The sequence below is a fragment of the Podarcis vaucheri genome, assembly GCF_965113315.1.
Source record: "Podarcis vaucheri genome assembly, chromosome: 3".
NCBI classification, from domain to species: Eukaryota; Metazoa; Chordata; class Lepidosauria; order Squamata; family Lacertidae; genus Podarcis; species Podarcis vaucheri.
The window spans coordinates 73374135-73395902 of record NC_138761.1 but is presented as its reverse complement, the minus strand read 5'-3'; the positions used below and the strand labels follow the sequence as shown (position 1 = coordinate 73395902).

Sequence of the window (21768 nt, the reverse complement as noted above, 5' to 3'; positions counted from 1 at the left end):
AAGAAACGAGATCCTAGCTGCTAGCCCGTGTCAAAAGAAACCAGTTACTCGTTGAGAACACACCATGTTTGCCATGCTGTTACAGAGGACTGATTCACATAATGCATTTGTAGCTGTTTTAATCTCAGTCTGACTCTATACATGGTAATAAAACTTTTGTGCATTTGGACCATAAAAACAGATTAGGGATCTGCACAATGTTTGGAGAGTTGTGTAATTCACACACACACTAAGTATGCAGGTGATATCGCATGCCTGAATTGAGTTCACAGATTAGAGCTAGCTTTTGAATTGAGCTAATCTTTGTCCCTTCAAATGTTGCTGGACTACAACTCCCATCATCCCTGACCACTTGCCAAGGCCTCGTGGGTGTTGGAGGGCCACAGATTGGCTGCCCCTGTATTAGATAAACAGCTGTTCAGGGGTATAATTCAGACCCCACTCTTCCCTGCAGCTGGTAGGTGCAATTGTAAAAAAATCTGAAAGGGCTTTGTAAAGATTGACACAGAGCATTTTTATTGAATGGAAAAATGTCTTGTACTTTTGTAGTTCTAGTGAGCCTTCCTGATGGTAGGGGTGGGGTGGCTGTGCTGCGGGATTTGACATCTTTCCGCAGGGCCTGCAAGACGGAGCTGTTCTGCCTGGCCTTCGGCTTAGATTCACTCTGACCCCTTATATGGGATTTGGTATATAAAATTTCCCTTAGCTTTTTTGCTGGCCCATGTAGGACCAGCATGGATAGCTGGCAGGGTGAATATCTGATGTTTCCTCCCTTTATGGTCTTGATTTATGGGCTACTACTAAAATGAGGCTGTATTTTAAGCCATATTTTAATTAACTGTTTGTTTGTTGTTTTCTATTACGTTTTATTGTAATTTATATTTGGCGTTAGCCGCCCTGAGCGTGGCCCTGGCCGGGGAGGGTGGGGCATAAATAAATTTTTAAAATATTATTATTATTATTATCTGCCTGGCTGAGTTGCTGCAGCACACGAGGAGGTGAGGTCATTGCAAATGTGCTGGTGGAGCCAATCCAGTACTCCTGCCAGCACATTTGCACTGCACTGCCCTGCCCTTGCCACCGATGCATCGCCTCCATTCTGGGATGCTGCAGTGACTCAGCAAGATGGGAGGTCAGGTAAACAGGGCAGCCCCACCACATTATCAGCTGCTGGTGGTAGTCTAGCAAACAAACACCCTCTAAGGTTTCTTGTAACATTTTTAAAGACCTATTAGCATAAATGACCCTTTGGATTATTCCAGATATGGATAGGATTTTACGTTTGTTTTGCTTTAACTCATTTGCGATAAGAGTTCCAAGTGCGAACGTTGGGAAAAATATATTTATTTCTACATAGAAAATAGTCTTCCTTCCTTCTGACAACAGTGCACAAAGACTCATGCTAAAGAAAGTAATTCTTGAATAATTATAAGAGTACAAAACCCTTTCACTTCCAGCCACCCTCTTAGGCTGAATCCCAGCTGTTTCCCATCAGCTTCATAATAGAAGGCTGCTGCAAGAGCCAAGAGGCCAAGGACACTTCTCCTCTGCTACAAACCTCCGCCTGGCTATGATTTAAATGAAAGAACAAAAATCCAAATGTAAAATACTCTTTTAATTACTAAATTAAGACGGTTAAACATTTTTAAAAATGTAAACTTGCAAATAAAAACAACAACAAAATGTAATTAAGACTAAAATTATTTTTTTTAAAAAAAAAAACTTAAAAGAGACATAGAAAGGATGTGGCTTTTTTGTTTCTTTTTGGTTAAAGGTAAGAAAAGAAGGTATCCCAAGGCTGATACAGACAACTGAAAAAGTAATACTTGCGTGTATCCCTCCATTCCCTCCCCGTTCCCCCCATAAAAGAAGTGCATAGTAATTCCACTGAAACACTTGCAGACATATTGAAAGTAATTTCATCAGCAGTACAGGACATTTAAAACACCTACTTTACGATGGGTTATGGTATGTGAAAAAGGTACTCTAGCGGATGCCTGGTGAATGGTTAAGCATGGGGACATGATTAAAATGCTATGAGGTTGAGACTATTTGCATGTGGTTGCAATGTTTATTAATTTTTTTTTAAAAATCAGAAAATGTTCAGTATACATATTTTGATACAGGAAAGTACTTGCAGTTTCAGTCTTCCAGTCTGAACAGGTAATGGCGCATTTTCTTGCTTTAATAAGTTTGTTATTAAATTTTGATCACAAATTCAAACCACGCAGTTGGCAAAAGTTGCTGGAAATGCTGCACATGATTTCTGAAAGATCAAAAGTTACAACGACCTACAGGTACATAGTCAAACCCAAAAGTGCAATCCAATTTAAAAAGTCATGCTTGGCAAAAGCCAAAAATTCAGTCACTGGCTTTCAGAATCTTCACCAGTGTTTCATGTCTACAAGGAAATTAGTCTTTTTCTGGGTGCTTCAGCATTATGGCTAATCCGTTTCTGAAATGAGTTTCCTCTGCAGTAGCACCCACAACTATATATACAAGTATGTATATATTTTACATATATCTTATATATAAAAGCAAAAAAGGAAAAGGAAAAAACCCAACCAACCAAACGAAACCAAAATCCCCAAACACTGGTCCTGATTTTATTTTGTTAGAATGTGAAAAAATGTAGACAAAAAGAGGCCACTTTTGGAAAATAATACTTTAGTTGAATCAGGAGAAGACTAGTTAAAATCACATAACTTTGCATTATTATTATTTTTTAAAAAAGGAAAGCACTAGGATGTTATTGGCACTGAATTACTATTTACACTGAACAAAGATTTTGCAGTTTACATAACATCAAAACAATGCAGTTTCTGAGTCTCTGATGAAGAACAAAATCAAGTGTTCACTTTTCTGTTCATAGAAGACATTCAGATCTTTACGGCAGGTTAGGTCTGGGAAATCTCAGCTTCTGGCTCCAGTGCTTTTTGGTGCTCTAAGATGCAGCCTTTGGAAGTAGCTAGTCAGCCTTTGTCAGCTGCAGTCGGAACACCTGATAACTGTAGTCTGCACAGACCAGAAAAATTACAGGTTGTCACCTGGCTGGTACTGGGGTTCAGTTGCAGTAAAGTAGTCTTCAAGGAAACCCTGCAAGTACTCAAATGTTGGGCGCTCTTCTGGGTCTTTCTTCCAGCAGTGGATCATGAGCTCATGTAGGGAGATGGGGCAATCCTGAGGACATGGCATCCTATAGCCCCGTTCTACCTGCTCCAGGACTTCACGGTTATTCATACCTGCAAAAACAACAACAACAGAGAGATGTACTGAAAATGAATTTTGTTTTGAAAAAAGCAACAGGGCTGGGCATATTTCCCTTAACAACCATCATCTTGTCAGGACTCCAGTAGCAGATACCAAGATGAAGTATTTATCACACATTATCATTATGGTCAGTGGCTTCAGCGTGCCAGAACTATCAAACAGACTAGCAAATTCAGTATTTGGAGTGCCCAGAAGTAGTTTGTGGATGAACAATACTTAAATCTGCATTTGATGGCACCTAAATTATAGGTGCATCAGAATTGTGATTCAGAAAAGGTGTTGTCAGGTGTCTGCTGCAAACACATGAAGAGCACAGCGGGGCCATGCACCCAAACCCTTCTCTCTGTGTCCCCATCTCTGGGGAGTACAAAGTTCTGGAGGGGATTTCCTGCGGGTCTGCAGAACACATGCAGAAGCACCCCCCCCCATGGTTGGGAACACTGACTGAACAGGATTCTTGATTGTGGGAAGGCTTCTATGTGTGCTTAGCCAGACACACTTAGAAATCCCCCTTCAGATCTTCCTACTCGACGTGAGAAGTTCAGGGGTGGAGATGATAAGGCTAGGGATGGAGCCAGCCCACGTACCCACATGTCCCCTGTGTGATCTGAGCAGAGTTCAGACAATGCCCAAACAGGGCTACTGACACCATACAATTGAGAGAAATGGCCTCTCGACTATGGCAAGGATTTGAAGTGCAGTGCATATGCGGAGGAGATCTCTGTGTGCAGATAGAATTTCATCTTGTTTTTTGCTAAAATGAGGTGGGGTTTTTTTGTTGGTGCTTTGCCATGCACACGTATAATTTTTTGGGATCCAAGCATTAAAGCCACAGATTTCACCCAACTCACATAATTGCCTGAAATCATTTTTAGCATGAAAGCACCTCCGGGTGCAAGTAGATAAATAGGTACCGCTTACCAGCGGGAAGGTAAACGGCGTTCCGTGTGCGGCTCTGGCTCACCAGAGCAGCGATGTCACGCTGGCCACGTGACCCGGAAGTGTCCCCGGACAGCGCTGGCCCCCGGCCAATAAATGTGAGATGGGCGCACAAACCCCACAGTCTGTCAAGACTGGCCCGTTCGGGCAGTGGTACCTTTACCTTTACCTTATTTCCTTACCTGGATATGGCACTCTCCCTTTTGTTACTAGCTCTGTCAGCAATATTCCAAAGGACCAGACGTCTGATTTTATTGTAAACCTTCCATACAATGCAGCTTCAGGGGCAGTCCATTTTATTGGAAACTTTGCACCTAGGAGAGAACAAAGCAGCTGCCATTGAGGTATCAGTGGCTGGTAGGAGGTCACTTCATTTCTTTACTTGGGGAAATATTTCAAAGCTTCTTTCTACTTAATATCAACTTCAGGCCACAACATTCTTTTTTTCTTTTCTTTCTTATATTTACAACATGATGCTTCTGGGTATAATTGCATATAAATGACAGCGATTTTGTGTGTGTGTGTGTGTGTGTGTGTGTAATAATCAGAAATTAGGGTGTATTTGGCATCATCGAAATCTACCTGTTCTTATTGCAAAATCTAGAAGCATAATTATTTTGAACATGATGCTCGCATATGGAAAGGCACCTAAGTATCATGAAAGGTTTCTAGAGGAGAAGTGAGGAACCTCCCATCACTCTCAAACACATCCCTGTAACACCCATCTAAACACCCATCTTGTCTCTTCCCCCTTTCCTGTCTTCTCCCCAGCTATTAGCATGTCAGATTCAAGGTTTTACTACTTGTGTATTAAACCCTATGTGGTTCCTGACCAGGGTATCTGAGAAGTCACCTCGCCCTCTAATTTCACCCTGGTCTCTTGAGATCAGTGGATGAAAATTTGTTGATAATGCAGCATGCCATGGTGGTGAAGCATGCTGTCACTTGAGCACACGATTTTATCACTGTTTGCACCAGTTCTCTGGAATTCTTATCCCCTGCAAGTGAAGCAAGCCCCAATATTTTGTAGGAGGAAAATTCTTTTCTCCCAAAGCTTCATGAATTAGCCCATTTTATTTCTGTAGTTTTTAATTTTTATTGGCTTAATGTTTTCAATATTTTTTTAATGGTTTGTATTATATTTTCTGTTTTTCTACCATAGTAGCATGCTGCAATGACAGCGCTAAGCCTTTCCTCCCCAAGTGTCAAGCCCCCTGAAAATCCTGCTCCTTCCATCCAACATTGCAGTTAGACCCTTGCGGGGAGGAGTGGAGTCTCATTTATGTAAAACTAGCTTATTTTCTCCCCAAAATAAAACCAACATTTAAAAAATATACATAATTACATATGAAAACGCAGGCATTTTGTGTGGGTGTGTCATGAATGGATCAATCTATTTATTATTAATTAAATCTGTATACCAACCTTCCAGTCTATGTCAATTTCAAGTGCGTTCATTCCACTATAATATGTTAGGGTTGCCATATTTCAAACAGTGAGAATCCGGACAGAAAAGTTGAGATTTTTTTTGGCTGGGTTGCCATACGTCCACCGCCACCAAAACTGCTTCTGGCTGCAGTCTTCCAAATATGTCTGGGAAATTCTGGACATATGGCAACCCTGTGATATTTTTAAAAAACATGATCTGCATGGAAATTGGTACTGAAGTTGTATTTTATCATGCATTCTACGATTCTATGTTTCTAAATGAATGTTGCCCTTAAATATGCATTTCAAAGATGTTTTGGTGAAAGGCAAAATCCAAAGGATAGTTACATTCCAATCCACACGTACGTCTGGGAAGACTATATCCAGTCAGTTCACAAAGGAATTCACAGAAATTTAATTTGTCAAGCACCTGTAGATCATGACCTGGCCACTCATTCATAGTGATCAAGACTTGCAGCCAGACTTGCAACACTATGCAGGGCAGAGTGAGAAGGCAGGGACAGCTTTTGCTGCATGCCAGGGAAACCACATGTCAGTGCATGCCCACCCGTTGCTTCCACATGATAGATAGGAAATAAATAAAGTTTGCAGGCCTATTTTGCTCTTATAAATAGTCAGCGTAAATGTTAGAAAAACACTGAAAAATCAGACTCAACGAATAGTACCACATCTTATAAGACCACTGGAGATGGGTATCAACACCATCTGCTTCCTTTAGCAATTTATTCAGGGACTCATAGGAGCACTTTTTAGAGAGTGGAAGAGGCAGGAAGTCAGTTCTATTAATGTCAAGTACACAAACTATCAGGTGGCAAGGGGAAAAAAATGAAAGCCAAGTGTATTTGACATGAAACCTTCAACTCTTAACAGAAACAAGCGCTTCCTGTCTCCAAAAGCAATTGCCAGCCTGTATCATACTTTCCCAGCCAGTCTTCTGTTCCTGTGTGCCAGAGACACCATAGGAACAGTAGCTGGCTAGATAAACACGACAATCCCACAGCTGCATCCCTCTGGAAAATCTATGTGAGAGGGTCGTGGGGGAAAACATACAAAAACAGCTATTGCTTCAAAGTGTTACTATGCCATCAACAGCCCCACTGGAGTTAAGCAATGTTGAGCAAGGGGAAATCTATACAATACTCCAGCATTTAAAAGCTTGCTTCAAAAATTATTTTAAATATAAGGGAGAAATTCCAGATAGTGATCTGAATTACAGGCTCTAGAATGCATATAGAGAAGTCATTGCCAATAGGTCTGCATTAATTCATGTAACTCAGGCTGATTATAGAATTTCCTCTTGCAGAATGTATATGCAGAAGAATCTACAGATGAATCTGCAAGTGTATTACAACCAACATTCATTTAATTCTGCATTTTTATATAGAGCATGCATTTTTTGGGGAACTATTAGCAAAGCAATTTGGTTACTGTGGGCCCAGACAATGATTTTAAGTTTGCCCTTTAAGAGAAGATCCTAATGCTTTTCACAAAAGCAAGGTCACTAGTGGAGGCTCTCCTCCACAGAGAGGGCCTTTTAAGGACATATGATAATCCCTGCTGTCAAAGGCCCATACAGTCTAGCATTCTGTTCTCAATGGTATTTACAGCGGTGAAGCCCTGTGGATGGAAATCTCTAACTAGGGAAATTTGCTTGGCTTACATGTTTTTGGTGCCCAGTAAGACCTGTGTTCTCTTGGGCTTTTCTTTTTTTCATTTTTAGACTGTTTTATTTACTACTTTTAATCCACTGAGGGTTTTTAACTGTGAATTTGTTTTATTATTGTTTTTGCTCTACTGTATTGATTTTACTGTGGCTTGTATGTCCTTATGTACTGCACTAGCAATTATACTGGACAGTATTCAAATAGATATGATAATGTCAAAGTAGCATAGTTTAAGTATGCTATGAATTAAAGCATGGTACATGTTGTGAAGTAAATTCACTTCAACCAATAAAATATTTAGAAACTAACAAGGAAATAATTGCTTTGCATGATTCATTTTTACATGATCATGCTACAACCAGAATGTTTGACTGTTACGTTTAGTTTTCCTTGGGATGATAAATTTCAAGATATGCTGGCTGTACTAATCCATAAGAGAGAAAATACTATATGGACTGATCCATATATGGAGTGAAGAATTTACAGACCAGTTTCTTCTAAAATGTTTTTAACAGTACACTAAGGAAATAATATTCTACTTTAGTTATAGCTGTTGTTCCCTTTGACGGGTTTTATCCATTGGTTGCTTAAGCTCACACAGCTGATCCTTCTCTCTGTAGGGTCAAAAGCATCCTGAACAATAGGAGCTATTCTGTATGGGCCTGTATGGGTCTGTAGTACAGGGGATGAATTGCCTAAATTTGGGATATTCCCCTTTGCACTGCAGCCCCATATTTAACAGCCCTCATGATTTAGGCACCCAACCGATGTGAGATGGTTTTGGGGGGTACAGAGAGCTGTGGTGGGGAGGCGCCAGAAAATAAAGATCATGTGCACAAGTTGCTGCCTCCTTGAGCAGCTATCCAACACAAGCCATAATTTCTGCTGTTCTATGGTACTGAGTTTAGGGCAGTCATATGCAACCTCGGCCCTCCAGATGTTTTGAGACTACAACTCCCATGATCCCTAGCTAACAGGACCAGTAGTCAGGGATGATGGGAACTGTAGTCCAAAAACATCTGGAGGGCTGAAGTTGCCTATGCCTGGTTTAGGGCCTGTTTTGTTTTTCCTTACACTCAGCAATAGAATCCCATTCCTCTTTGTCTTTTAGAAATTCTTACTGAAAACCGCTGGTCGAATTGGCCCAAGAGGTCATATATTGTACAATTACACTTACATTTCCCGTGTATTGGAACTGATAAACAGTTTCATAATCTGTACTTGTAAATTGAAACACTGATTCACATTTCCTTTACACTAGATGAGTAGGAAGAAGACCCATCAAGATTTTGGCATGTTTTTCTGTCAATCACCATTGAAAGCTACAGTAAAAGTTATAGTGACTACTAATCCTACCTTGTCTGGCTGTGTATTCATTGTCTTCAATTAATCTTGCTAGTCCAAAATCAGCAATCTTGCATATTAGACCATTTCCCACCAGGATGTTTGCAGAACGCAGGTCTCTGTGTATGTAATTCATTCGCTCAATGTAAGCCATTCCTGCAGCAACCTGTTGGATTTACAATACACTCTACTTAATAAAGAACGCAGAACCTTGACAGGAGTACATTGTACTAAGCACATGGTCAAAATTTACCTGTGCTGCCATATCCACTAGGTTTGGCAATTTCAGAGCTCTTCCTTCTCCATCTTTTAAGAAATCTAGCAAACTTCCTGCAATGCAATAATAAAAAAAAGGGTTTAAAGAGGTTTAGGTACTCAGTGCTGGACAACACACAGACACCAATGTTTTTGATTGAATGTAATGATACATTTTTTTTTTTAAAGTGTGGGTCATACAATTTATGCAAGATTTCAGGTAAGATAGCCAGATGGAGTTTACAGAGTTACAGAATCTGAAATGGTAGATTAATTCAAGTGAACTACAACCCTACTTTCATACTTCAAACCTATTACCAGATTTTCTAACACCTAACTATCCCAACCTAAAAATCTCCTGATGTATATTATTATTATGATGACACCAGCATAAGATTATCGTGTTGTCATAATTGCCTGTACCCTCCATCTTAAACATTTATGGGCATATATTCATGAAAAGGATTCATGAGAATCCTTCCAAAAATATTATTGTAGAAGTTACTATATGCCTTGTTTGGACTGGCCATTATGCCTTGCTCACACCTTTTCTCACTTAATACCATTCATTAATTTCCATTTTAATATACAGTGAAAGATACATAGTTGCATATAGAGATAGGTGGGCATACAAATGTTGAAAGTGTGATGTCTTGCTGTTTTGACACTTGGCTGGGATAGGGCTTTGAGATTCTTTACTTGGGGTGCCTGGGTTCTGGCGAGTGAAATTCACTTTGAGCAACGTAGAAATGTGCATCTTGAGAAACTGTTATAATTTTAATTAACCTGGCTTGTGTGCCACACCAAACCAAACTATGTCTTCGCATGGACATGCAAGTGTGTAGACTCTGGGAAAGGAGACTCCTTTGCACCTTTCCAGTGGTTCTGATTTAGATCTCTCTAGATTAACCATGAGCTGTAACCAAAATTTAGCCTATGGTTTACTGTTTGTGGTTTGTCTGGGAGAGCTAAATCCCATCCTGGGTCTGAACAACATGTTAAATCAGACGATGGCTTAGCTCAGCACAGAGGCAAACTTTTTGGGAAGGGGAAAAGTGGCCATGACCTCCTCTCTGGGAAACTACATACTTGGTTTGTGCTAAGCCATGGTGCAAAGCAGGCCAATATATCATGTCACCAGGATGTATGTGCTTTTCATTAACTATCACCAAAGTTACCTCTCAGAAGCAAATGGAATATCTAGCAAGTGTATTCAGTAAACTATGTTTCTGGATGTAGAATACAAGACAAGAATGCTTAACAAGATATAGTTCTTTTATCCCTAAATGTAAATGCAGCGGGAAGTGTAAAACAGCTTAATAAAGCCCCCTTAGCCTAAACAAAATAGAAGGGAAAACGGTGTTTTACTCTGAATTTACAACTTTTAGTTATCAGTTTGCATGAAATCAGAGCAAACCCAACAAAGAGCGAGTCTTTAACAAGATCAACCAATTACTTTGTATGAATATTTTTTTAAAGGTAAAAGATGCCAGTGTCCATGCATGGCTAACTCATCATTAATATGAGTTCTCACCACCCTAACAATACCTTGCAGAGGCCTTCTATGCAGGTAATGTATTTAGAAGGTCAGTTCAGAATGCTTCGTTAAGCATTCCCTGATGGAGAAGTGGCTAGATCGCACGACAATGCCTGAGCTCAGCAAATCCATGGAGCCACAACTGCCTTAGGAAGTGGAAATCAATAACCCTTTCCATTTAAGAGAGAATAAGATGGAGTAATATATAAAAATTTAAAGATACAGTGTTAAGGGAAAATAGCCTGGTATGGATTGCAGAGCAGCTAGGAACAGCAAGATGGGAAAGAAAAAAATGTTTATTCGGCTTTACGCCCATCATAAAGCACAACACACAAAACAAATGGACCATTTTTCAACACTGAAATGACAAAAAGGGTTAAGTAGTTGTGATAATATAACCAATCTTAAAAAGGGATTTCTATTCTTTGTTATTCTGTAAAAAGAATGTAGCACAGAGGCAAGGGTTAATCTTTTGTGCCCTGAACCATAACTTACAGAATCATTCATGTCTTCAAAAACAATAGTAATATCTAAAGTGCTAGATTTTGCAAAATTCTTTTTAAAAATGGTTTCTGTCCTAAACAAACAAACAAAAGCAGATGTTCATCTCTATGATAACATGGTTGCTAGGAAATGCTCAGAGCAGTCTGAGAAGGGATGCGGAAAACAATCTGACAACAAAGTGAAAACACAATTAAAAATGCATAAAAGTATGTTTCCTTTCTAGCACTTAAAAATAGCAACTTAAAACTCTTTGCTAGATTGTCACCCACAATCAAGTGGGCATAGAAAAATATGTATGCAAATAATTATATAGAGAGATATGGAGGGGTTTTGACAGGGAGATTTTGTGCAGTCCTCACTGTACAGCAGAAGCAACAGGGGCAGGAAGACAGAGGCAGTTTTAATGCTCTGGGACCAGAAAGGTTTTAGACCTTGCCCAAAAAGAGGTATTTGTGACTAGGCAGTAGTCGTTAAAACACCAACAGGTCTAGGGTCCCCTCCCCTGAAGTGACCATGCTACTGCCTCTTTCAAGGTGCCAAGCACCACCTCTTCCCACAAAGATGTGCTCATCACACTCTGGATCCACCCAGTCTTGTGTACATTATCACCTTTTGTCACTATCACCTTCAGCTCCTTGGAAAGAGAAAAAATGCAATAAAGAACAATTACTTCAAATGGGTAGCTTTAAAAATAATGGGTAAGCAAATGGTTGAAGGTGATGCTAATTTGCATTAATCAAGCTAGAGAGTAATTCCTGACTCATATCTACAAGCAGCACGGTATTAACCTACCTTTGCTCATATATTCTGTGACGATGTAGATAGGTTCTTCGGAGACCACAGCATACAGCTGGACCAGTTTGTCATGTTTTAGCTTTTTCATGATCTGAGCCTCCTCCAGGAATGATTCTGGGGACATTGTGCCAGGCTTCAGAGTCTTTATTGCCACTTTAGTATTTCCATTCCAAGTACCTACAAAACACCCACAAATGCTGTCAGTAGAAACATCCAGTGTCTGCAGAACTCACAAGACTCTACTTGCAGTAGGTAAACAAAGAACAGAAGTAGCAAAGATCAGTAAGTGAGACATCTAAGAAGCAGTGGACATTAATGAGGTTGTGCATTTTTGGGTTGCCAGTTACTGTAATCTAGATCCATACACTGTAGTGGCCAAAGGGATGAATACACATATGCTAAGCTAGTTTTAACTTCTCTGTTATAAACGAAGTGACCAAGGACAAGCCATTGATCTTAGGCTAATCTACTTCATAATGCTATTGCACAGCTGAGACACAGCCCTGAGCAACTTGGAATAATTTTTTCTGCCTCTATTATTAAAAGAGGCCATACTTTTTGAGCTCCTTACACAAATCAGCAGAAGTCTAATTTAGTTGACTAGTGCAGACTGATATTTCAGTGCTAAAATTAGTTCCATTTATTTGAGGGAATTCAATATAAAAAGACTTCCTAATGGAAGAAGAAGAATATATATATAGCTTTGGCCAAAACAGCACATCACATAGTGTTTTTTTATTTAAAATAAAACACAGAGCTAAGGAATTCATTTACTCTTAGTTCTGCATTGAACCAACAATGGTGAGTGTGTTAATGCAGGAATTCACACATTAGCTCAATACTTTTTTGGTAATATTTTATCTGTTTATTGCCAAAGGCTGTTCACTATCTATAGATTCCGCCTGCCCTGAAATGAAAGGCACTTATTTTGATCCAGAAGAGAAAGCTGGATCATAAAGGGGCTATGCTGACATGTCTATAGATGTTAATACACACAAGCAACTTGTTCTCACGTATTCTGCAGAATAGGTAGTCTTCATGCAACTCCCACACCCAGGGTTGCTTAGCTACTTATTTGTAACCAGTTTGATAGGAACTGAGGCAGTAGTTACTGGCAAGTCATCATGGCTATTTGACCTCCTGTCACTGGTATCACTGTGGCTTATTGGCAGGGAGAGACGTGAGGTGGTAGCAAGGTCCATGTGGTGCAAATGCATGGGCAGAACCATGGGCAGAACCAATCTCCTGCTCCCACCAGTGTGTTTACTGAGCTCATTGCCATCTCACCCCTCCTCCCCAGCAGGTTGCAGCAATGCAGGTGACAGGTCAGGTAAGATGTCCTACCTCGCTGACTCTACAGGAGAGAGTGAAGGTTTTCCCCTCACTACTATGAAGTCTCCTAATGTAGTACTTTACTTTTCCCCATTGACATGTGGTAGCCATACATATATATGTGGAAAAGTGAACTTGGGGACAACTCTTTGGCGAGCTTCAACCTGCCCAGTGCTGCCTGACCCTGGTTACTCTGAAATCTGGAGCAGGTTTTCTCCCTTTTCTAATGTATTTCAAATTATAGGTCATTTACTTTGTTTCATAGAACTCAATAGGAACTATTGACAAACTAGTCAGTACATACAGTGGTGCCCCGCAAGACGAATGCCTCGCAAGACGAAAAACCCGCTAGACGAAAGGGTTTTCCGTTTTTCGATGCGCTTCGCAAGACGAATTTCCCTATGGGCTTGCTTCGCAAGATGAAAAAGTCTTGCAAGTCTTGCAATTTTTTTCGCTCCCCCCCTTTTTCTAAGCCGCTAAGCCGCTAATAGCCTTTTAGCCGCTAAGACGCTAAGCCTTTAATAGCCGCTAAACCGCTAATAGCGCTAATCCACTAAGCCGCTAATAGGGTTGCTTCGCAAGACGAAAAAACCGCTAGACGAAGAGACTCGCGGAACGGATTATTTTCGTCTTGCGAGGCACCACTGTATTTGCATAGCCCCAATCTTGATTTCATTTCTGGAAATGTTGAAACTTAGGAACTGGTACAAAGGGCTGTATTCAACCAAATACAAATGATATGTACTGTATTATCTGCCTGCAGTGCTAAAATAAATTTCTGCAATGTCAGCGTTGCAGTTTGTGACACTGCACAAAGGCAGCACTTGGTGTGGTCTGCTCAAAGCCCATGTGGACTTGCATAGCTAGCAAGTTGACAGACTAGGCATCAAGAGACCATATTAAAAAAATAGATTTTGGTGTCACTAACTTTAGATTTAGGTGTTAGATTTATTTCACTTGGTTTAATGATAGCTTTCTGATTTTGAAACGCACAGGTTTTTTTATGACGGCTTTAAAGTTATCTATCCCAAACAGAACAGTTTCCACTGCCTTACCACTCCACACTTCAGCGAAACAGCCCTGACCCAGCTTCTTTTCCAGAAATAATGAATCTCGTGCCACTTCCCATGCATCCTTAGCCAATCCGACAGTTTGTGGAGTGCAATTCGATGCAATCACAGTTAAGTTAAAACATAAACCATCAGCTTTTTCTACAGGAAAGGAAATTAATAAAAGAAATACTTATAATCCACACAGTTATTACATGCACAGAGAAAGATGGAAGGTGGTTTTGTCCTTCAGTGCCCATGCTCACTTAATTTCGAGGTAGAAGGCTCATCACAACCTTTACATAATTAACAGATTAGAGTGTGTGACGCTTGATTCTTAAGCTGAAGGTAGTTTGTCAAACCTGACATATAGAGCCAGGAGAGCATATGAGATCATCTTTCTTTCTTTCTTTCTTTCTTCTTCTTCTTCATCTATAAATTACTCAGTGCTCAGAATGAAAGGTTTTCAAAGTCAGAAGCATGTTATCCTAAGTAATCGAAGACATCTGCTCTTTGATGTTGCTGGTCACGGCTCATTTTGCTTCCACATTCCATCTTCCATACTTGCCCCCAAGTTGGGAGACTATGGGATATATATATAGATATGTATTTTCTCTGCATACCCATCCATACTTCCCCAAACTGCCCATTTCCCAGTCTCTTGATCAACTGTAGTGACTCTCGTGGAATTTCCCAGACATCTTTGGTTTTGACAGACAGATCAGTAAGCCTTGGCATTCCTTTATGACAAGGGACTACTAAGCGGCAGCAAAGACCTGCAGCTCTCTCTGATGAAGCAGAAGTGAAGCAGAGGGAAAAGAAAAGAGTAACAAACATGAAACATACACAGGAAGCAAGAAAAACAATGCTAGTAAACAAGTTACATCATTTGTTAGTAGCATTCTCCCCCAAAAGCTTGAAGATAAACAAACTGTACACTTAAAACATTCACTTCTGAAATATTCACTCAAGGGCATTTATTAATCCCATTATTTGTTTGGCATAAGGAGTGGATAAATCATCTCTTAGTTTCTTCCTATTATTGCAACATTCTGCATTTATGGGCAACTGGCATAATGTAGTTCAAAATATTCATTTAATACTGTCTGACTTGATAAATTATTTATTCGTTAAATTTTCAAATTATTCAACAAGTTAATAAATACAAAGCAGCACATAAAATGAAAATCCTCACACCTCAGTCTAACTTTATTAACTTTATGAGAATCTCACTTTTTATACTAAAAAGTGTTTTAAGTTACAAATTGTGGTTTCCATTAAAAGAAGAAGCACATGCTGATGAGATTTGTGTTTCTTCTCTCCACCCCAAGCCAAGGAGGCCATGAATGGATGCCATACATGTTACATCATTTTGTATTTTAATGTCACCATGAATGTATTTTCACAGTAATGTTGATCTTTAAAATGGTTGGCATGACAAAAGTCTGCAGAATTCTATACTACCTACCCCAACTGCTTCCTTGTAGTGTTACTTTTTATTATTTTTTGCTTCTTTCTTACAATGTGTTAAGAGGTTCCAAGTCAGGAATTAACACAAGTAGTGAGGACAAATATTGAAAGGCAGGAAAAGGACATTTAAACTGTAGGATTGTTAAAATAACAGCTATTTGATGGGCTGCAGTATCTTCTGGATGGCTTTATCTAAGATATAAATGCAGTAGTGGCTACTGGATTATCCACTACTGGGTAAATATATATGATTTACTTGTCATAATTGGTGCTTTAGGAATAAGGGACATGGGGAAACAAATGCCCAGAAGCAAGCTTGTGGTGCCTTGTTTTTATTTTTTAAAAAGCCGGCATTGATTTAAAACTAATACGGCCCAAAATGATCTAAGCCCTAACTATGTGAAAGAAGGCCTTCTCTCATACCAACTTGCTACAGTTTTAAGATCAGTAGGATAAGCACTGCTTGTGGTCCCAAAGCACAATGAGATTCATGGGGCAGGAGTTTGTGAGTAGACTTTCTCTATAGGGACCCTCAGCTGTTGCTGCTGGTGCAATCTGTAATTGAAGCCTGCATTTTGTTTTATGCTGTTTTAATTTTATTGCTTAATTCTTGCTTAGGTTTGTGTATGTCTGCCCTGGGACCTGGTTGAAGAGCAGATTATAAATAAATGATAAATAAAAGTTTTTCTTTTCACCCATGAGTGCAGAAATACATGGGTATCAGACAAAATCAAATAAGGGCTATTAATACAATCAAGTTTGTTCTTTGGAACTGATAGGTACATGTTATACCTCTATCATAATACACAGGAGCCTGACCTAGAGTTTGTAAATCTTTTAAATGGGGTTTTCTGAAATAAACATGGAGCAGATGCAGCAAACCTTTGCAGGTAAGGAGAAGAAAAGGGAGAAATGGTGGATGGGGTGAAAGAGCTAGGGGAAACCAATTAATAGACAATTCAGGGTGGTGTAGTGCCAGAATATGTGTGGAGGATCTTGCAACTTGTTTATGAGCTAGCTCAAATCTAGGCACAAGAATTTTCAAAACTGCTTTCCTAACACTATCAGAATTTGCAACATGGCCAATTATGTTCCCAATGGAAACAAAACCATAGCTTGAGGCAGAGGTTTTTTGTTTGTTTGTGAATTTCGTTTGTTTGTGACCTTCATAGCAGAAGGCCGGGGGGGGGGTAGGTAGTCTAAAAGAGGAAGGAGTACTGGGACAGAACACATAGCTAGGAGCTGTAGAGGAAAAGAGCTGACAGCCATATCTGGCAGTGGCTGGTGAGGTGGAGTAGAAAGCAAAAAATGGCTGCCACTGACAGGGAGGGGAGGCCTGCGCCCTTATGAGTGGACAGCAGAGACAGGCAGTGGCACCCATGCAGCACCCATGCCGATACACTGCTGGCAAATGTAACTGATCACACCCAAATAGAGAGATGCTGACCATTCATCAGCAGCACACCTGCACACCACAGGGAGAAGCTTCTCCCTGCTTCAAATACCCTCAAACAGGCCCACCTTTAAGTTTAAGCAGCTTCCCAGGATAGAAGAAGGAATTTCAATAGATGTGGCTTGCATGACCATCTGTATCTGCTGAAATTCCTTCTTCTACACAGGTATTAAAAGTTTAAGAAGCCCTGTACTTAAAAAACAAAACAAAACTGGCTACCCCAGACATCTCACCCTCTCAGTTTCTGTTCAGTGATGGCAATTTACTGCTCTCCATTCTATCTCACCAGCCATCACACATCAGTTTGAAACAGCCACTCAAATTTCTAGGCTGAAGCCAATGTCTTTGCAGCCACATATTTTCCTACCAATGGCAAAAATCTGTCAAATATAACATTTCCAGCACTACACCAATAGAAGAGCTGAGACTAGAAACCACAAAGTATTAGAATATTAGAAGTATTTGAATGCGTATAGGGATAGAATAAATAGATCTTAGAAGCAAGATCGAGGGCTTTGGTGCAATGCAAAACAGGGAGTCAATGTATGAGAATTAGCCGTAGGATTAATATTAAGAAATAGTTGAAGCATAAATTGTCAGCACTCCTCTAGTTAGCATAACCTTAGACCAAGCAGAAATCGAAGGTCAGATTTTCTTTTCAGAGAAGCTCTGAGTAATATTACAAACAGAAATAAAATGATGCAGCAATAATCCCAAAATGATTCCCCTCCCCCTACAGTTTATGAAACATTTTAAAGATTGAACAATCTTAGGCACCATTATAGTTATGATATCCTAGACTAGAATAAGCAATTTTAAATATAGTTATGAATAAATTTACTTTAAAATAATGGTAGGAAACATCTTGAATATAAGAACTTTGCAGAATATTTATAGAAATGTGTGTGCGTGTGCGCGAGCGCATTTGGAACAACATACACAACATAAAAGTACGAGGAAACTATTTTAAATGATTAAGCAAATTATACAGACATGCATTTCTAATTATTTCACAGCTGTGCTACAAAGTATGGATTATTACAATATATGGAAATCAATGTAATAAAACATGCATGTTAACTATAATGTGCAGTACTACCTGGACGGAAACAGCCTTACTACAGTTATCCACACTCTGGCAACCTCTTGTTTGGATTACTGTAATAAATTATATGGAGCTGCCTTTAAAAATGATTTGGGGGGCACTTAGGGGGATGCAGGATGGGGGAAAGGAAAGTGAAGTCCTTTTGTACAAGCAGAAGTCTGGTTGCACAACATTGGATAGCATCAAAGAAAGAAAAATTACTGATACGCTACATAGCTAGCAAGAATTATCCAGTCAATGTTCCCAATAGTTTCTTTGTGGTTTTGTACTCTAGCAGTGCAATTAATGAAGAACATTGCTTATGTAGTGCAAAGCTGCTTTTATTTTCTTGGTTTTTTAAAAGGAAACTGTTTATTTGCTCTCATCAGATATTGCTGTGTTACATTTGGAACAGTTTAATGTGTTTTGCAATTGTATCTGTTTTTATAATTGTATATTCTATTGTTGCAACCTGCTCTGGTACCTCATGGTGAATAATATCAAAATTATTGAATGAATGAATGAATAATTCTTTAATGTATTATACAGAAAAAAGTTCTATATACACTATTGATACCTTATAGGAACTGAGAATATATACCAAACATTTATCTGCAAAATTACCTGAATAATGCTGAACAAGCTGTTGAAGAGTTTCAAATTGTGCCCTGGTTGTAATGTAATATCCTCCATTGTCAAGTTTGCGAATTTTATAATGTTTGACATGATCTCCTTTCATATCATCCCAGTCACGAATAGACAATGAATAGGCACCTATTAAACAAGTTTTTAAAAGCTACATATAATCAGAAGTAAAGGAAATAGTCTTAATTCAAACTAAAAGTAATTTAAATTCTTTTGATAACATATTACAGTCCAAAGAAAAAAAAGACCATTCACTGTAATTATAAAAGGCATAATTAAGGCATCATATATAATGTATGCCAAAAGAAGACCTTGCTGGATATACAAATTTACAGCTACAACTTTCAGTATTTTAAGATAAGTGATACCTCCATATTGTAGTCAGCTCTGAACAACAATTATAACACCTGTATAGGTTTTTTTTTTAAAAAAAATAAAGAATTGCTTGATTGTTTTGAATTGCATCACAGTTTAAAACTCATGTCTAGGGCATGCTTTAAGTGATGACTAAAAGGAAATCATACTATAAATGCTATCTCTGTGCACAGGATCCCTTCATCTTCAACCTCCATCCTCCCCTTCTTTTAAATATATATTATATTGATACACTTGATCAAATTCTTAACCAATTGCAAACAGTGGTTTGCTATTTATTGTGTCGAATATAAATTTCTTTTTCTGAGCTTTGCAAAATTCCACAAGCATGCAGCAGAAGTTGGAGAAGTTACCCCATAACCCTGCAGTTGGTTTTCTATACTTAGGCAAGGCACTACAGAAGTAATGAACTAGAAATGATGATTATTCAATACCAAATACTGGTAAACTCAACACTGACACTCATAGGTCATACAAACAAAAAATCAATGTATGTATGATAGATTAGGTCCCACTTGTTATCGGCTCATCGCTTTGTAAGCACCCCCCCCCCCGGTTTACTTAACAATTAAAATACTGGCCATACTACCTTTGGTGGTTTCACTCTCACGAATCAGGAAAGTTCCTCGAGGATTTCCAAATGTTAGCAGCTGCCTCTCAGCATCCTTTCGTCCAAGTTTGCCAAAGTACCATCTACCAAAAACACCAAGAAAGAAAATTTCATTTTAAATAGAAGGCTGAGAAATATTATTTAATTTGTACAAACAGGAGGTTATTTAAGGGTGATTTGTGAGGATCTTGTGCCCTGAAAATACAATCTGGAAACTTGTTATGGATAGTAAATGGTACAGGACTCTTCTGGAAGCAGAAGATGGAAAAGGACAACTGCAATAGCAGTCAAAAGTACGGTTCACCTCATGAAAAGTCAAACCGTGATATAATGGAGATGCGGGGAACTTATGATCCTCCAGATGTTGCCAAACTACAACTCCTATCTCCTAGCCATTATCCACGTTTGCTAGAGCTTATGGGAATTGTAGTTCAGTAACATCTAGCAGGCTGAAGGTTGCCTACCCCCGGTTTAGTCTGAAGCGGGCTCTCTGAGAAGAGTTCATGGCCACTTTGATCCTCTCTGATGGTTTTGCTTTTGCGCTGTACTAAGTCATGGCCTGGCTTATCTGGTGGTCTGAACCAGGGATCAAGGTTTGCTCTATGGCTTATGACTCATAGTTTCTCTGAAAAAGCTAAACCATGAGCTGACTTCAGACGACATGCTAAGCCAAGCCATGTCTTAACTCTGTGCAGTGCAGAAGCAGAATGACCAGGGAGAAGTGTGCATGCACACGGAAGCTTATACCCAGAATGAACTTAGTTGGTCTCTAAGGCGCTACTGGACATTTTGTAATTTTTTAAATATATTTTGAGAGAGAGTAAAGTTATTAATTTCTCTGGGAGGCTGTACACTCATGCGTTCACACAAAGCCATGGTTTGGCTTAGCATGATGTGTGACTCATGCAAATTTGAACAACTTGTACCTGTGGTGACAACTGCCAAGACCTGACTCCTGACATTTATTTGAAATGCACAATGCAGAACAGAAGGATACAGCTATTTAATGTGCATTCAGAATAGTTTCCAAACCGAACCACTTATGCTGGCAGATCTAGAAACCATTGAATAAATATGCATGTTTAAGATTAAAATTTTCAACTTCAATGGACCTTGCACAGTACTGAAAATGCAGCAAAAATTTCCCATAGAATTTACATTTAAATACTGTAGTCACAATTATAAAAAGTTTGTTCAGCTTGCAATTATTAACGCATTTATCTCTAGTGAATTGGCATGTGCAAAATTTATACAATTTGTCTTCTGTACTGACATACCAACTGCAACATGAAGGACACTCAGGCCAAGAAATTCCGGGTGCTCCTACTTTGACCTAATGAGAATGAGTTTAGTTTCCTCCCTTCCACTAATTTACCCAATTATTTATCACTGAGCTGAAGAAGGAAACCAATGTGAAATTTGAAAATCACCCCAATCAATCACACACAAAATCTTTTGCACTTTCTTTAAGCACAGCTTTAAACAGTTTCCATAAAATTAAAAAAGCATACTCCTCTGCTTGGATGGAGTCGACTGGAGCCACATAATTACTGGGAATGTATCCAGTTTCTCCTGTAGTTAAAGAACGGGCTTCCCACCAGTCTCCTTCCCTGAAAAACAAGAGGAGAAAAACAGTAAGAGAATTCCCACTCTGAATTCAAAGCTACTTACCATAAACTGTTATAGACTTAATTTGACACCCTTCATTACGGAGTTCATTATGCATAAAAAGAGATAATTAAAGGAACAGGACAGAAAGAGTCAGAAAAGTGACAGAAGAGTCAAATGTGTATTGAAACTATTTATTGGTTTTTATTTTGCTACCGCTGCCTAGAAATTCCACTAGATGGAGGTATTTTATCACACCCATAAATACTGTGGCTGGTGTCGTTTAATAGGGGCTTCTCCAAGCAAAATAGAGAAAGGGATTGTTTCGGATTGCCGCATTTTGTACAGTTTGCCTCTCTGTTAATGAATGTGCCAGTATGAGCAG

General features: G+C 39.2%; 1 protein-coding gene across 12 annotated transcripts in view; it reads right to left on the bottom strand.

The window, feature by feature from the left end:
• Positions 1–1715: 1715 nt before the first annotated feature.
• FYN (FYN proto-oncogene, Src family tyrosine kinase) overlaps positions 1716–21768 on the bottom strand; it is a 114921-nt gene continuing 94868 nt past the window's right edge. For 9 of the 12 annotated variants that reach the window (XM_082216790.1, XM_082216789.1, XM_082216787.1 and 6 more), the window contains 9 exons: positions 21287–21385; positions 19755–19858; positions 18770–18919; positions 14762–14926; positions 11755–11934; positions 8920–8996; positions 8679–8832; positions 4392–4523; positions 1716–3242 (listed from right to left, as the gene is read on the bottom strand). In XM_082216790.1, the coding sequence (XP_082072916.1) occupies positions 3034–3242; positions 4392–4523; positions 8679–8832; positions 8920–8996; positions 11755–11934; positions 14762–14926; positions 18770–18919; positions 19755–19858; positions 21287–21385 (1270 nt within the window). In that variant the 3' untranslated portion in view covers positions 1716–3033. Of the gene's footprint in view, positions 3243–4391; positions 4524–8678; positions 8833–8919; positions 8997–11750; positions 11935–14144; positions 14301–14761; positions 14927–18769; positions 18920–19754; positions 19859–21286; positions 21386–21768 lie in introns of all 12 variants that reach the window. The other 3 variants (XM_082216783.1, XM_082216784.1, XM_082216785.1) reach the window with 3 other exon arrangements.